This window comes from Solanum tuberosum, unplaced genomic scaffold (genome assembly GCF_000226075.1).
Source record: "Solanum tuberosum cultivar DM 1-3 516 R44 unplaced genomic scaffold, SolTub_3.0 scf00078, whole genome shotgun sequence".
Classification (NCBI taxonomy): domain Eukaryota; kingdom Viridiplantae; phylum Streptophyta; class Magnoliopsida; order Solanales; family Solanaceae; genus Solanum; species Solanum tuberosum.
Window position 1 is genome coordinate 818,076 of NW_006239005.1, and position 17,741 is coordinate 835,816.

The following is a 17,741-nucleotide window of genomic DNA, read 5'->3' on the forward strand; positions in this document are numbered from 1 at the left end:
ATTGTAGGAGAATTTTGTCACACACATATAATGATGTTTTGTCTACAAATAGACCTGTATCCAAGAATATGGGACAACTACAATTCCAGGATAGGGATGATCTAGTCTTTATAGGATGATTTAACTATTCACTAAAGAGTAAAGCTTATAAGAAAAACGAATTTAGTCCTACAAAACAATTCAATCAGATGAATCAGTTAGTAGATGTAAGAAGCCTATGTGCTAGTTAGATTTGACATGACCAAATTACAATCTCCATACCAAAAGAGTTCGTAGTTAATTGGAACAAAAGACACAACTCACTTCCCAGTACAAAAGTTATTGCAAAAACAGCATGATATCTTACTGTGTATTGGCGTTCTCCGCAGAGCAAACAATCAAAATCCACATTTAAGTATTTCAACTAATGGTTCTTCTCTCTACAACAGGGAAAATGCTACACTCATCAATTCCACTAAACTGAAAACATTTTTGTCCCGTGTACATTATTGGCCTATTTGAACCTATACAGAACAGATCTTCAGATATTATCTAAAACGCTACCTTTTTATCTATCAAAACTTCAAAAGCTTACAGCGACAGCATGACTCTTCCTGTGTAGGAGTTGATAAGTGTTGCCATTGGTTTCAGGCTTTTTTAGCTGCATTATCATTATAGTGAGATCCTACTATGGCATATCGTTAGATGTTACTGTGCTTCCGTTACACTCAGAATATTGATTAGAGGCCAGTGGTTGCTCCTTGATCACTGTGGAGATCGTGGAAGGTTTCTTGAATTGTACCAAGATCATGGTCATGTTGTCGCATCCTTCTCCACCCGTGGCTGGGGCCAAACATTTATCCATCACTGTCTCGCAAACAGTTGAGAGCCTTTTTTCCTGCACAAATAGTGACACCATTGATTTTTACAAACTGAAAAGAATGATTTTAACAGCGAACAAAATAATTAAAGACTCACATGTTTTAACTGTTTCCCGACAAAGTCCACGACTTCTTGGCTTGACATGCAATCCCTAATGCACAAGAAATACAGATATGAAATTCTAGTGTTATGATATAAGTAATAACAAAAAAAGGGGGTGCAAACAGGCCTCGAAAAGGTACTCACATCTAACGTAAACTGAAGACCTAAGTACAAGAAAATAACCATGTGGCAGAGAGTTTCTAACTACACTGAAAAGATGCAAGTTCCACCTTCCCTGGTTGACTCCATCATTTTTCCTCTTTTGGAATGGAAACAACCATTTAACTTCAAAAAGACCAATAAAAACCCATACCAATATTTTTCCTCATGGATCTTGTCAACCTACTAGCAAACAGTATGCAAATTCAAGTACTCTAAGCCCAGCAATCTAACAACTCTTGAAGAAACATAAGCTGGTATTCCCCTAAAAATCATCGAATGATGGTTTCAAATACAGTTGACCAAACTGGGAAGATAAAATTAAATGATACAATATTCTTACCATATGCCATCACAAGCTAGAACAAAGAAATCATCATCATTGCAAAGCTCAACCTGGTTTGAGAAAAATTCGAAAAAAAAATGTTAAATACACAAATCATATCCTCAGCTAGAAAGGAACACATAAATTCTCAATTCTGATCAGTTAACACAAAATATACTGTAGAAAATTTTCCTCCACACATTACATATTTATACAGATTCGTAAGCCATTGAATTTACTTACAGTGCAGATATCAGGATTAGCAGTCACTATTTGTTTTTCAGCAGGCAATGATTTGTTCTGTTTCAGCTCCATGTCTCCTGAAATTATCAAATTGATCAGACCGGGAATAACACAAGCGGAAAAAGGAAACACGCTATAGTATATTTGAGAAAATGCAATATTTTTCAATTACCGATTGCTCTTGACATGTTTAAAGTCCCGTTGACCCGTCCACACCGAACATATCCACCAGCATTTCTAATCCTTTCCTTTTCAGCTAGAAGGTCAGGCTTATGGTCCCTAGACATATCATATGCCTGCATAACATTTTTTGTGCTTAATACAACTGTGCCTACTTAGAAGAAAGACATGCATCATGTACAATGATGCAAAATCACTTTAACATTCCCAGACCACAACATTTTGATGAAAGAAAATTTTCCTCTTGGATACGAAGACACACCAAAGATCTGCAAATTGCTGGGAATTAAATATCTTGGGGCAGAAAAAGAGAATATGGAGTTCCTGCAAAACCTTGAGAATGAAGGGTTTCATGCAGAAAGTTTTCTTCTGCAAAAGATCCCTCCTCTCCACATCCAAAATTTGCAAGTGAGGTCAAGAATCTGGTATTCAGTCTAAAATTTGTGAGCAGGCCACCAAGGGGTCAGGGGAAGTTCTCACTTTCTTCTTCTCATAAATGAACCTTAAAATACTATCATGGAATGTTATGAGGGTTGAATGATTTCACAAACCTCATCAAAACTCTCCTACTCAAGCGGAAATTGATATATCTTTCCCTTCAAGAAACAAATTGAGGTTTGGTCTCCTAGTTGGCTGGGAAATTACTCTTTGGTAGATGGGCTGGTTATGTAACATTCAGCTCTGAGGGTATTATTATACTGTAGGATAGGGGAATCTCGAGGGGAAATATAGCTTTCAAAGGTCTTCACTCCATCTCCATTTCTCTGTCTAATTTGATAGACGACGTCTCTTGGAACCTGACAGGAGTTTATGCTCCACAAAAAGACTGGCCGGAATTTGCTATCGCTCGAGTTAGCGTCTGCCAGGGGCTTATTGGAGGGACCTTGGGTTATTGGGGAATTTTAACACTACAAGGTACCGAGTGAAAAAAAAGCACAGTTGTACTTATAGGCGGGGGATGATTGATTTCTCCATCATCATAAAAGGCTTGATTTGATTGTCTCCTCCTTTATTTGGGGAAAGTTATACTTGGACCAGAAACTTTTCTGGCACAGTGGTTTCAAAGATTGACAGATTTCTTTTCACTACCGAATGGAATGATCACTTCAGCACCATAACACAATCAGTTCCTCCCTGTGTTTTCTCGGATCATCCCCCACTTTTGCTTGAATGTGTCAGTGGTCAAGAAACTCATCCTATTTTAAGCTAGAAAATATGTGGCTATAATCAAATGGCTGATGGGGGTTTGGTGAAAGAGTTGTGGGCTTCTTTCAACACTCATGGCAGGCCGAATTTCATCTTTTCCAGGAAATTTGGGATGCTGAAATTCAAGCTCAAGGAGTGGTATCAGACCCCTTTGGTAATTTGGAGAGCAGGAAATCATTCATTCTCAACAAAATTTTGAAGCTTGATCAAGAGGCCGAAGGCTCATTTCAACTCCTATGGATGAGACTTTGATTGAAAGGGCGAACTTACAAATGGAATTGGTGGAAACCATCAAATCAGAACAGATCTCATGGCTATGGTAGAAACAAGGTGATAACGACACTGGTTTTTTCTCATAAATGATAAACATTCATCGAAGATACAATCAAATAGGTGGCTTGTAAATTGATGGCTTTCTTACAAATGACATGGAGGTCATAACCAGTGAGATACTAGACTTCTATGAAAATCTTAATAAAGAAGGTGCAGATCTGCGACCTCAATGGCTTTATGAAGATGCTCCTTGCATTTCTAGGAAGGAGGATGAATGGCTGCAAAGATCATTCTAGGAAAAGGAGATCCTGGGGTTATCAAGATCTGTGACAGTGATAAAGCCCCGGCACCGGATAGCTTTACCAATGGGTTTTTTCAAATCGTGTTGGCATACCATTAAAAGTGATTTGCTGAATGCTTTGAACCATTTCCACGGTGCTGAATCTTTTTTAAAGAGTTCAAATGCCTCATACAGTCATACATTACTCTTATTCCCAAGAGTAATGGAGCGACAAATGCTCAAGAACTACGAACCTATCAGCTTGATTAGTTGCTTCTATAATTTTTATCTAAAGCATTTGCAGAAGGACACAAAAGAGTGATCACCAAACTAGTCAACACTTCTCAGATGGCTTTTATCAGTGATAGAAATATTACGGATGCAGTTTTGATTGCCATACAAATGCTTGGACTTGAGACTGAAAACTGGGAAGCCCGGGCATTATTTGTAAATTGGATATTGAAAAAGCTTTTGACCATGTAAATTGGAACTTCTTACTGAATCTATTGAGCCGAATAGGTCTTGGTCCTAAATGGAACAATTGGATCAGGTTTTGTATCTCTTCTGTGAAGTTCATTTTATCTATGACACACCTCATGGTTTCCTTCTTACACAACGAGGATTAAGATAGGGAGATCCTCTCTCTCCTTTTTTATGATTTACAGGACTACTGAATTAAACTAGATTTCTGATTTTCCGGCATATTTAGAGGTTAATATCTCACATATTCTGTATGCTGATGATACATTGCTTTTTTGCGATACCGTGGAGCACCAAATGATGATTCTACGGCTAATTTTTAATGCTTTCGAGGCCGTCTCTGATCTTCACATCAATTATTCAAAAAGCTCAATTTTCCCAGTCAATCAGGTTCCTAATAAACACTAGTTGGCTGGCATACTCCAAAGCAACATAAGTTCTCTTCCCACGACTTATTTGACCCTAACTTTGGGAGAAAAGAAAAAATACATAAGTATCTGGAATATCAAGAACTTGAAATGCCATGATAGAGGTCTTGTTAAAACGGCATTGGAGATTCAACAAGGAGGAAAACGCCTTATGGAGAAGATTATTCATCGAAAAGTTCTCTTTGAGAAAGTCTTGGTTCACCAAAGAGCCAAACGCACGCATGGAACAGGAACCTGGAAACATATTCGCTCTTATGACCATAATTCATGGAAAATTCTGGTTTCTCACTTGGCATGGGTAGAAAAATCAGATTTAGGGAGGACGCATGGTTAGGCCAACACCTCTCAAAGAACTTTTTCAGGACAGCTACAGCATTTCCTCCCTCCATAATGCTGACTTTCTATCTGAACAGGGCTGGAATTTATTTCCCATAGGGAATTTAAACTATTGGGAAGTGGAAAGAACTTGTGATCTGCTTACATTGCTCATCAACATCTCCCTAGATAGATAATCAGAAACTGGATTCCAATGCATGGAAAGGTCAGAAAGGGGTCTTTTTCTGTGAAATCTTGCTAGTGCCTGTTGACATCTCAAGACTGCATCGAGGCATGGTCCTGGAAGAAAATCTGGCATAACAATGCCCCTCCAGATGGTCTCATGTTTCTCCTGGTTAGTTGCAAGGGAAGCCTGCCTTACCCGAAACAACCTTCAGAAAAGAGGTTTTCAGATTTGTGGCAGATTAACCCTCTGTGAAAACCAATCTGAAGACGTGAATCACCTCTTCCTTCACTGCAAGACCACTTCTCAACTGTGGTGCTTCTTTTTTAACATTCTTGGCAAACACTAGACAATGCCAAACTCCACTACTGAGTTTCTCTCATGCTGGAACAAGGCCGGACTCAACAGAAAGTCACAGAAAATTTGGGATACCATACCCCATGCTATTTAGTGGAATGTACAGACAGAAAGGAACAACAAGATTCATTAAGGCAACAATAGATCCATTCTTAGCCTTAAGCTTAGAACTATTTCTTTGCATTTTTTTGGTGCAAGTTGACCTTAGTACAGGATGTAGATATGTTGTCAGACATGATTGAAGATTGCACAATTTGTAACTTCAGTTTTTGCATTTGCTTGATGCTAATCCTTTATCTAACACTATTTCTTTGTCATTATCATAAAAAAAATCCTGGACCAGAACATTTAACTGCTTCAAAAATAAATGGTACCTGACCCTTCCGAGATAAGACACAGCGAGAATCACCAGCATTTGCTACAAGAAGTTGAACATTCTGAATGATTGCTACACAAGCTGTGCTTCCTGCAGATGGCCCACGGTAATCAGAGTTAGCCCCCTACATTGGAAAAAAAAAAGCAAAATGTTAAAAAATTGAACTCCAGTATATCGATTCTCTTAAAAATAGTTAGAAAATAAATTTTTAGAATTTCAATAGTTATAACTATGAGCAGTCTATTGGAGTAATCAGACCACTGCAAAACTAGGAGTTCACAGTACTTTCTGTAACCTCTTAGTGAGTCTTATACCCTTTATTTTTGGATAAATATCCTTACACCTCTGAGAATAAAAAGACTAGAAAATAATATACCTGAAGATATTGTCAACACTTTTGTTTCTCATTCTTTCTGAATGTTTTCTTTTTCTCTACTTTCTTTTATTGCAATTATATCACGTCATTTGTAGGGGGTTGGGATTTGAAACGAGCACAAGAATTTAAAATGATTGGAAATAGATTTCCTTTAAGCTAGAGTACTTCAATCCCAATTATGAACCAACATGGTTCAGTACAATGTTCAACAGAAGTCAGACAATGGCAAGAGTAGAATAACCTCCGTTCATGCTGCTAGAATGATAAAGATACTACGACATTTAATGGGAATTGATACTAGATTAACCAAAAGATCAAATAACATTCACCTATGGGGTGGGGGGAGGGGGGGAAGGTGGTTGTCAAAGAACTAATTATGAATCACATAGAAGATTCAATTCCTGTCATTGTATAGCATTTTCAGAAAAATCAACGACAAACAGAGTGTGATCCCACAAGGAGTACACAAACTTCATCCCTACCTTATGAGGTAGAGAGTGGATGATTTCGATACACCCTCGGCTCAAAGAAAAAACTTGAAAATAGGTTTAAAAAATACAAGGTGAGAGAAGCTCTGATGCAATTACAAACCAAAAAAAAAAAAGAGAAATATTGGTAGCAAAAATAGCAAGATAACCAAAGAAAAAGAACAACAATAGTGATATAATTGATGAATAAGATAATCCTGAAATAATAATGATAATACTAAAAAGGAGAAGAGGGAGCAACTAAGGTACTCCAAGCGGAAAGAGAGAAATCGCTCAACTACCTGCTAACCTTTTACCCTAATCCTTGATCTCCATGCTCTCCTATCTAGGGTCATGTCCTCGATGAGTTGAAGATATACCATCTCCTATCTATTCACCTCTCCCCAATTCTTCTTCGATCTACTTCTAACTCTCCTTAGGCCTATCACTATCAACCTCTTGCACCTCTTCACTTCTTCACTGGGTCATTTGTGCTCATCTTCACATGACTGAACCATCTTAGTCTTGCTTTCCTGATCTTATCCACCACAGAGACCATTTTCACCTTGCCCTAAATATCTTCATTTCTAATCTTATCGCTCCTGATATAGCCACACATCCATCAAAGTATCCTTATACTTGACTGGCCAACACTTTGCTCCATACAAAATAGTTGGTCTAACAACTACTTTGTAGAACTTACTTTCCTCTAAATATTGGAGACACACTCGTACTACATAGATCACCAGATGCGAGCTTTAATTCCTTCTACGTTGCTCTAATACAATGTGTAACATCATCATCTATCTTCCCGCTTCCTTGGATCCCTAATGCAACACCATCATTACTGAGAAGTGTTCCGAGTTCCCCCCACAATTCTTACTCGGGTCTTGGATCAATAGTACATAACCTTAATCACTCTAATGTAAGCCACAAGTACGCCTCTCGACTCCAAGCATCTCCATATAATGTCCCTTGGGACTTTGTTGTATGCCTTTAGAACATGTTTACAAACTATTTAGGACCAATAGGTACAATTCTCTTTTCTCTTCCTCCTTTCTACACAGCATCAGAGCCAAGTTAGTGAGTACATTCTCAAAATTCCTTCTCTTCTCTTTTCTATAAAGGGAAAAAACCTTGTTCATGTAAAACAATGTTCAGGAAAACATGGTTTTGATAGGAGAACACTTTGTTTCACTATTCCCTCACGCAAAAAGTATCATTCAGCCTTTGGTTGTACCATCTATTTCACTATTCCCTCAGTGCCAACATATCATTCAACATTTGGTTGTACCATCTCACCCCGAAAAATATTTCATTCCAAAGTCTATCATGTGCTTTCTAAAGCCCCTTTCACTTGTAGATAATTAATTCAACTTTTTGGAAGTTGACATTTAGCCATGAAATTTGTGTTGTGTGTTTAAACTTCAAGTGCAATATTATATTAAGTTGAAATAATGATCTGAAAGTGTATTTCAAGTGAAAATTATCTAATATTCAACTTCCATTCATAACATCATTTTTACAAACTTTTTTTAAGCAGAGTTCCTATCAAAACACAACTTGAACTTGTGATGCCCCTGACGAAGGGCGGTTCAAGCAGGACTATTAGGCTTCTAGGCTAGCAAGCTTCTAAAGTTGAGGTACACATGACACCTTAAGCGAATCTCACAATAGAATGAGAGAAGAAAGTGAAGAGCTTTATAAGGCATATTTCTAGTTCACATGGTACGTGTACTTTTGAGGCTCGATGTAGCGTAGCCTGCAAGACAAATTTGTGCGGACCTAAGCCTAAAACAGCCATTACGTGTTATGGACTTGGTTCATGAAAAATCTGGTATCAAAGCTTGTACTCCCTCAGTACAATGGTGGCAAACCTCAGCATCCTCGCTGAGTCCCTAAGAAGGGTATATGTGATGCCCCTAACGAAGGTGGGTCGATGAGGCCAGGTCAAGTAGGACCGACAAGTTTTTAGGCTAGCAAGCTTTTGAAATGAGATGCCATGTTCGACATCAGAATAAGGGAGGGGGCCAGTGAAGACATGACTCAAGTTCACATGGTACGCATACTTTTGGGGTTCGATGCAACGTAGCCTGACGGACCATCTGTGCTGGCAATGTCTCAAAGCGAACAATACATGTCATGGACTTGGATTGTGACATATATAGTATTCAAAGCATGTCCTTTGTCAGTACGATAGTGTGGGCAAACCTTAAGAAGTATGTTGAGTCCCTAAGGGAAGTATATATGATGCCCCCGACAAAGGATTGGTTGATAAGGGCAGGACTGGCAAGCTTCAAAAGATGAGGTGCATATGACATCTTCCCAGATCAAAATGGTGGAGGAAAGTGAAATGTTTTATAAGGCATAGCTCAAGTTCACATGATACACACTCTTTTGGGGCTCGATGTGGCGTAGCCCAAAAGACAAATTCATCTTTGCCTAGGCCCAATGTGAACAATACATGCTATGAACTTGAGTCATGACAGAACTTTTACAACTTTTTTTCAACTTCACATAGTCTTCATCAAGTTCAACTCAATTTTTTGTCCAAACATATAATTTAGCCTAAAAATGTTGTCGTTACACTATTTCAATGGACAATATTTTTAGGATTGATATATATTTATCCCCTCCCCCCAGCTTGTACTAAAATAGCTTTGAAACTTCTTTTCACAAAATCCCTACTACACAAAAATTGTTCAAACGGGTAAATGTGTATTCCTTAGCATTAAGGACATGTTGTACACCATCAAGAAGTGTTAGATACAGAAAAAACAAAGAGAAAAGAAGATACTGGGATCTTGATAAATCTACAAAATGATCTAGATCCTCTAAACCTACTTCTTTACACCAAAAATAGAAAGATCCTATACAATTCCATTTAACTTTATGAATGGAATTGTTTCTATAAAACATCTCCCATTTCTTTCTCTCCAAACTGTCCACCAATGCCTTGTGGAATAATTCTCCACCACTTCATTTGGTTTTTGCTACCTCCTCTTTTCATCCAGCAGCTAAGCAATCTGTAGTATGCTCAGAGGCATAGCCTAACTTGTCTCTGTTGATATTGAGGATAAGGACCAAAGTTGTGTTGTGAATGTGCAGTGTAAAAACAGATGGCTATTGGTTTTATCTGTCTCTTTGCACAAGAAACGCCTGAAAACTATGATGGCCCCTTTATTCTTCAAAACTTATTGTGTCAGGCATGCTCTTCATACCATCTTATCTTCCTCCACCATAGCTCTCCTCTCTACTCACCATAAACTATCTTCTTGAACTCCAAGAGGAAAAAAACCAGAATTGCTCCATTCTCCTCCTCACTACTGACCGTCAGATCTCTCTTCAGGAAACAACAATTTTACAGCATACATCTTCATCTTCTTCCTCCATCACTGAAGAAAAGCTTCACCAACCGGCCCTCCATTTTCTTCTCCTCCTTTATTTTTTGAGAAAGGTAACAGTATTATAAATCTTCAGCACAAAGACTATACTGGAAGCCATATTTAAAAGTTCAAAACAAGCAAAAATATACATCCTTCATTTCAAGGATCCAATAATATCTAACAGGGAAACTACATCTCATAAGAGTTCTTCTTTACTTCAAAAATGAAAAGTAAAAAAGGCAGTTCATCTTAAATTTCTGGATAGAGTTATTTCTTCCTTCAAAACATCTCAAGTTCCTATTGTCCACCAGATACTTGAAGCAATTGCATTCCACCATGTCTTCTGCCCCACAGTCCCTTAGTTCTCCAGTAGCCATTGGCATGATGCATTTGATCTCTTTCATGCTTTAAAAAAATTGTTGTAACTGTCTGTTACCTCAAAATGTAGGAATACATGGTAAATACTTTCTGCATCCTTCCCACATAGATAACATTTTGGGCACAACTGTGTTCCCCTCTCCTCAGGTGACCATGTGTCAGGCTTGCTTCCTTCGCTACAAGCCTTTTCTTCTCTTATCCTTCAACTTAAACACTATATTTCCCATCAAAAGATCCACCTAGAACCACCGCCAGAGTACTCCACAACATCCATGGCCAGACCACGATAATCATGAGAGGAAATCGGCGATTCACAAATATTAGATGCAGATAAAGAAAAGAAAAGCCTTGCAACTAAATCTTCAACGTCATGACCAGTTATGCCCTTTTAGATGATTCCATACAATCACATTCATAATAGAACATGATGACTGGCTTAGGGGGTGTTTGGATTGGCTTTTTTAAAGTAGCCTATAAGCTAAAAGCTAAAACCCATAAGTTGGTCTTACCGAACTCTTGGCTTTTAGCTTATTTTTGTACTTTTTTTATCTAAAGATGGTGCTTCAAATCTCTTTTTGTCTTTCCCAGACACCTTCAAAAAAAAAACTTAAAAACCAAAAGCTACTTAAAATATGCCAATCCAAACACCTCTTAGACATGCTATGGCATGGCAACCTAGAGTAAGATGCAGGAAATTACAAATTGAAGTACTCAAAAGATGAAAAGTTCTTCCAAAATTTTGACGTCAGTCTTCAATTTATTTTCGACGAATAGGACCCTAAAATTCATTAATAGAAGAAAGAATGTGTGTATAGCAACAAACAAGTGTAATGCACCTTGTACTTGTAGCTATAGGTCGACACAAAAAATAAAGGTCGGGACAGATACCTCCTCTGAAGACCCACCATCTGTTTGCCCCTTGGATTCACCATATTTGGGAGGAGATATCAAACCCTCTATCAAGTCCTTAGCTTGGTCCTTTTCTGCCATCAAAGCGGCCAATTCTCTCTGACCTGTTTGGCCACACATCATCTCATCCATTCTGAATGGAGAAATATACATAAGGTCAGACTCATAAACATAGAGACAAGAAGCTCATAACACTGAAAAAAACTATGATAATACCGTGGAAAACCCCTTTTCCAGTAAAAGCCACAATAAATTTCCACATTAACACTCTCATATTGAAAAATTATGGTAGAAAAGTTCAAGATCAACAGCTAGTTGTTTAACGACAACAACCCACCCAGTATGATCCCACATTGTGGTGTCTGGGGAGGGTGGGGTGTAAGCAGACTGCCCTGCCTTTTTAGGGTAGAGAGGTTGTTCCCGACAAACCCCCGGCTCAAGAAAAACGTGGAAAAGAAAATGTTTTAACAAGTGCAAAAGTAAAACAGCTAGTTGTTAACATGCCATATCTGGAGGACTCAAAGGGACACTAATGCTTGAAACCTTATTAGCAATGAAAATGCTCAATTTTGGTCAAGGAGACAGTTTAATCATCATCATTAATCGGAAGAAATCTCATAGAAGTACAAAAATATAAGCCCATCCCAACATGCCTCATACTTTCTTAGATCAAAAAGCTTAGTTACTTGAATATGCAATTGTCCTTGCTCAGAATCTCTGGCTGATGAGAACACGAAAATCACACGAGAATGACACCTTCCTGCTTCCTTGTGTAGACTAGGTCAATGAATGCATTGCGGCACAAGACGAAAAGTGAAATTAAATTTGAAAAGACTAGGACTGAGGCGACCTGAGAAAAGCATGCCGAATAGAAGTGTGTATATCCCCAGCTGAGTATGCTTCATGATTAAGAACCTCTTGGTGAAGAAACTTGGCACAAAATTTAGAAACTTCATCGCCTACAAAATGGAAGACCTTATGAAGTGTTAATATGGGGTCTAAGCAAAATGTGACTACAGCAAGCTACTTAATAAAGTAAACAATGGAATGGAACTGGAAACTGTTCCCTCAACAAGGTTGCAATTATGAGGAGATGAATTTTTTTTGAAATCCAGCAGTATTGTTTGAAGGAAGTAATCATACATTGCAAGTGATCCCCCTACTTTCTAGGCTAGAAGGCCAGGTGATAAATATCCAGGAAGTAGACAAGTAAAGCTGGCGCAGACAAGGATGGTAAATACTCAACGAAAGCAGGCTATGCAAACTCATATGGTCCTAATGAAGAACTTGATAACTGGTCATGGAAGTTGATATGGAAGACTAAGCTCCCAACAAAGATCGTATGCTTCAGCTGGACAGCCCTTCATGAAGCCTGCCTCACTCAAGATGACCTTAAGAAAAGAAAATTTCAGATTGCCAATAGATGTTACATGAGCCAACAGAACCTTGAGTCAAACAACCATCTATCTGTACATTATACAGTCACTGCTGACTTATGGAATATGGTTTTGTCTATATTTGGTATTAATTAGGTAAAGACACATAGAACCAAAGAGGCCTTTGACTGCAGTTGCAATTGGAGAGTTGATAAGGCCATCAAGCATTCAAGCCAATCTTTTTTTTGGTACCTGCTAGTATCTTTTGCTGTGTATGGTCATAGAGGAACAACAGATGTTTTGAAGGTTTATCAACTCCAAATCACTCCCTTAGGGCTAGATGTTTTTTGTATCTGTTAGTTGGCATCTTTCACCGATAGATTCCCCTGAGAACTTTTTGAGCTTTGTTAGCTCCCTAGTACTAGTTTAGTCTTTTTGTTATTGAGCTAATGATGTTTTGCCATCTTCCTAACTTTTTTACTATTCTGCATCTTCTTGAGGAGACGCAGAATTTCCTGATCTCATTGCCTCAAAATTAATCTAAAATTTTGTGTCATAAATTTGAGCTGTTTCTCAACTGGATGCAAGGAAAGAACCAAGAATTATTGAGAATAACCTGACAGGGGCCCTGTTCAAGAAAATGATAATCTGCAAAGGACTGTGGAAGACATGGCCTATGAAGACTCACTGAAGAAAAAAAAATTGTAGCTGCAGCAAGAAATGTGAAAGGGACCTCAAACTACTACTATTTGCAGCTGACATAGATTTCTGTGATGGATACAGAGCTTTGGGACATACTGAAACAACCAAAAAGAAAATGAGGAAAGAGAACAGAGACATGTCAAATCGAGACCCTATCCTCTCAAAACTTATTTGAGAGTTTAAGATTACTGACAATATTGCAATTGGAAAGGAATTTAACATATCCGACTTAATAAGAAATCTGTTTCAAAATAATCAAAGTTGACACTCAATATCTATATAGATAATACTTCATTTGGATTTCAAAGTCAATACTGAAAGTGATAAAAAAGAAGACAATAAAATTACATTCAGTAAATTGCACAGAAATACTTCAAAAGTCACTCGATAGCTATCTGAAACAAAAGGAAGAAATGACTCACTTTAATGAGAACTTTCTCCATCGAGAGAAGAGCATGTGCAGATTTCGACACAAAACCTAGCGGACTATTTTTGGGTGAATAAAGTTAACAGAAGTTAGTAATAAGAACTGGTCCACTATAGGAAATAATGGTGAAGGCATTCAACACCAGGAAATGGCCTGAGGACAAGTTGCTATGGGAAAACACTTCACTCTAATCAACGTCAAGTTTATGATAAGAAGAACGTTCATGTAAAGTTCTGATTCATTTGGAATAGCATGAACATGCAAGATGTAACTATTACACAGCATTATCATCCATGTCCAATTTTATGTTTTTATAACTTTGTTGGAGCTGGGGACCTCTTGGAGGGAGAAAGAATGACAGGCTAAAGATTGTTCTCCGCAAGAGGTTAATGATGTATAACGGGAAGGCAGATCACAGAAAGTAAATGGAATTGAGCAACTGAAAATGTAAAACGATATAACCACTGTCCTTGGACAAGATACAGCAACTGAAGAGCTGTTAAAAAATCGACAATAACCCCCTCTTAAGATATTAAAGAACCATGGAAAGAGAGGACATCCAACTTCCAAGGAGAAAGTGAAGGATAAACAGATACTGAAGTTTAAATTTCTTATCCTTTTCTTTTTACTTCTTTGAAATACCCTTACACACATGGTCATATTCTTTTCCCAGTTTTTGGATGACATTGATAAGATGAGATTTTTATAAGCAATTGCACCCTACTACTAATGTAATTATATGTTTACAATACAACAAGGAAACAAATTTAACAAACCATTAAAGTGACTTCCTGCTTCAATGCAGGGAAAACTGGAAAAGAAAAAAAGATGTAAAGCAACTATACATGACACATGCAGTCAAAAGATAGAAGTTCCTCAATTTCGTCATATCTGTAACTAAAACATTACCAGATCTCAAAGTTTCAGCAAAGTAGAAAAGAGAACTTAACATTATCTTCAAGAAAAAACTTTGGTCAAAGCAACAACATGGAAACCAAAAGCTCATATGTTGCCAAAAGAGAAAGAACGAGAGTTCAAAACATAAGTATTAAATATCAAGTGCCACCTAATATGCATACTCAAACAAAGACCAGCATTGTTGGCAAAAGACAGTTATAAAGTCATGTATCAGAAGAGTAAGATGCTTACCTCCATGGCCATCATAAACACCAAAGAAGGAAGCGGAAGTGTCCAAACTCGGATAAACTGCATGCTACATAAAATATCAAATCAGCAATTTTGTTCACGGCAATTCCTAAGCATGATTTTAGGACACTGAGTAATAAAATGAAGCCAAAGCTACTTGGGAGTCGCCATCATGTCAGATAAATAATAAATTGGCAAAGCACGATGACTGAAAGGGATGAATATGACGATATGAAAGGCATAGGAATCATCTTGCAACAAATCGTACGGAAGTTTAAAGATTACAGAAGCACACATGCATGCACTTACAGCATCTTCCATGGTTGCACGCCATCCTTGCATTGATGACAAGCCATATCTTAGTCTGTCATTCTCACCATCCTCTGACACTTTTTCAGTTTTGGGACTACTCAAATATATTCCCATCTTGACCTGCATATGGAAGCCATACAATAAACATATTTATATGCAGAATTAACACTATAAATTTAACCTCTTAGTAAATAAATGCTCATATATAATATAGAAAATACACAAACTTGATACACACATACATCACACAAGACAGTAAATACACAGAGTTGTTAAGCACATACACTGGAGAAAAATGGATAAATACACAAACTTAATCCTTCTTTTGTATCATAATCCTTTTATCTAGTGTAGAAATGCTACAAAAACAGAGAATTTCAACAGAATTGGTTTGTTTACATAAGAAATATGATTACATATTGCAAGAATAACTTTTATGGAAGTAAATTTCCATAGTTATGCAGACAAATCCACTATATTCTAAATTATGAATATTCAAATTGCTATATAGTTTCACAAGTACTATAATTAAGCTGAAAAATTGCAAAATTTGTTACCAGTATAAAGATCGATCCGATAAAATTGAAAAATAGGAATGAATCAAAAAGAGAATACTGTGTGTTAGGGTTTGAGAAAAAACTTATTCTCCCAATGCCGAAGTCGGCGAAATGATTAGAGATCGTTTAGCTATGAAGCGGCCAATCGGCGGTGCATGACACTACTTTTTCATGCTATTTTTTTTTCCTTTTCACCTTATTATCCGTAAAATATTGCATATATATAATTGAATATTTTATTATTATAATTGTTGTTGCTATTAATCCATTTGTCTACTTTTATTTGTTGTTACGTTTATCGAAAGTCAATTGGACTAATTTTCAAAATTAAATTAAAAAACATTAATTTGATATTTTAAACAAAAAAAAAATAGATATTTAAAAACTATACGAAAAGTACTATAAATTGCATTTTTTTTTTGCATATCAATATTATGAAAAATACATTGTAAAATATTAGTCAAAGTTCTTATAATTTAACTCTAAAAAAGGAAATTATGACTAAACGGAGAGAGTATTATATTAAATTTGTTATGAAAATTATCTTATTGAGATATTTATTACATATATGACATAGTCCAAGCACACCGTTTTTGAAATTTTAGCGCCGTAGCACACTGATTTTGTGCTCAGTATAATGAAAAAAAAAATCTTAATAGTACGTAAAAGAAAATATCTCTATTCTCTTATGTACTTCTTAAATATTTTATTTGGATCTATTTTTTGAACCATAGAAAAGAATTACTATTATTTATTATTTTATTTGATCAAATCTATATATATATATAATAATAAAGCTGGATATGAAAATGGTGACGTGACGCTCTCTAAGGGCTTGATTCTTATTTATCTTTTTGTGATTTTTTTGGCATTTTTCTCTTATTTCTTTCAATTATTTTATTTTCATACCTCTTCAATTATATAAATTTTACCCTTAATAATGTTCATAACTCCTAACCTTTCTATTCATAACCTTCAAATAATTTAATATACAAATTTATGTCATCTTAAAATCTCATTTATAAAAACCTATTTTGAGACATATGTGATGATTATTTATTTATTTTCATTTTTTCTTATTCTTCACCTTTTATCGCTTTTGTTGGTTAATTTTTTGTTTTCTTTCATCTGATTTTGCAGGAGAAATATCTATGATGAAGATTGTTAGACATTTTTGTTGTAGTTCGATTTTACAAGGTAAAACTATTAGATAGGGTAAAACTATTATAATAAAGCTGAATATGAAAATGGTGACGTGACACTCTCTAAGGGCTTGATTCTTATTTATCTTTTTTGTGATTTTTTTGGCATTTTTCTCTTATTTCTTTCAATTATTTTATTTTCATACCTCTTCAATTATATAAATTTTACCCTTAATAATGTTCATAACTCCTAACCTTTCTAGTTCATAACCTTCAAATAATTTAATATACAAATTTATGTCATCTTAAAATCTCATTTATAAAAACCTATTTTGAGACATATGTGATGATTATTATTTTTTTCATTTTTCCTTATTCTTCACCTTTTATCTCTTTTGTTGGTTAATTTTTTGTCTTCTTTCATCTGATTTTGCAGGAGAAATATCTATGATGAAGATTGTTAGACATTTTTGTGTAGTTCGATTTTACAAGGTAAAACTATTAGATATGCCTAATATAGTCATCAGTTTTTCTCTTTTGCAATTATACATTCAATATTATTATTTTTGAATTCATGATAATATGTATCACGAAGTTTTTTGGAAAAAAACTGTTTGAGTTTTTCTTTTTTGCTTCTCTTCGTACTTTATAGAGATCTTTTTTTCTTCTTTTTGTAGTTTTTGGAGCATTAGGCTATGTTGATAACAAGATCCTTCCTTTATCTTTAACTCATAATTAAATATTCTTTAAAGTTTTTATTTGATTAGTTAACTTCATATATATATATTTTTTTG

At 36.1% G+C, this 17,741-nt stretch overlaps 1 protein-coding gene across 3 annotated transcripts; it reads right to left on the reverse strand.

The window, feature by feature from the left end:
- Window positions 1-303: 303 nt before the first annotated feature.
- On the reverse strand, window positions 304-15,994 carry LOC102583387 (probable protein phosphatase 2C 60). 3 transcript variants are annotated; one of them, XM_006346548.1, is made up of 11 exons: window positions 15,893-15,994; window positions 15,246-15,368; window positions 14,940-15,003; window positions 12,136-12,244; window positions 11,265-11,418; window positions 5,768-5,893; window positions 1,863-1,986; window positions 1,691-1,767; window positions 1,466-1,518; window positions 958-1,012; window positions 304-877 (listed from the first exon to the last, which is right to left on the reverse strand). In XM_006346548.1, exons 2-11 carry the CDS (start codon window positions 15,360-15,362, stop codon window positions 668-670), a joined length of 1,089 nt encoding a protein of 362 aa, XP_006346610.1. In that variant the 5' UTR covers window positions 15,363-15,368; window positions 15,893-15,994; the 3' UTR covers window positions 304-667. The 3 variants fall into 3 exon arrangements, with proteins under 3 accessions (XP_006346610.1, XP_006346609.1, XP_006346608.1); XM_006346547.1 differs by having other exon boundaries at window positions 15,864-15,994; XM_006346546.1 differs by having other exon boundaries at window positions 15,806-15,994.
- Window positions 15,995-17,741: the final 1,747 nt, after the last annotated feature.

Bases quoted from the DNA above. Each gene is read 5' to 3' on its own strand.
- LOC102583387 (XM_006346548.1), bottom strand. From the start codon at position 15,362: ATGGGAATATATTTGAGTAGTCCCAAAACTGAAAAAGTGTCAGAGGAT. The intron at 1,013-1,465 runs GTAAGAATATTG...CTTGTGCATTAG, and splicing joins CTAGCTTGTGATGGCATATG to GGATTGCATGTCAAGCCAAG. The intron at 878-957 runs GTGAGTCTTTAA...CTATTTGTGCAG, and splicing joins TCGGGAAACAGTTAAAACAT to GAAAAAAGGCTCTCAACTGT.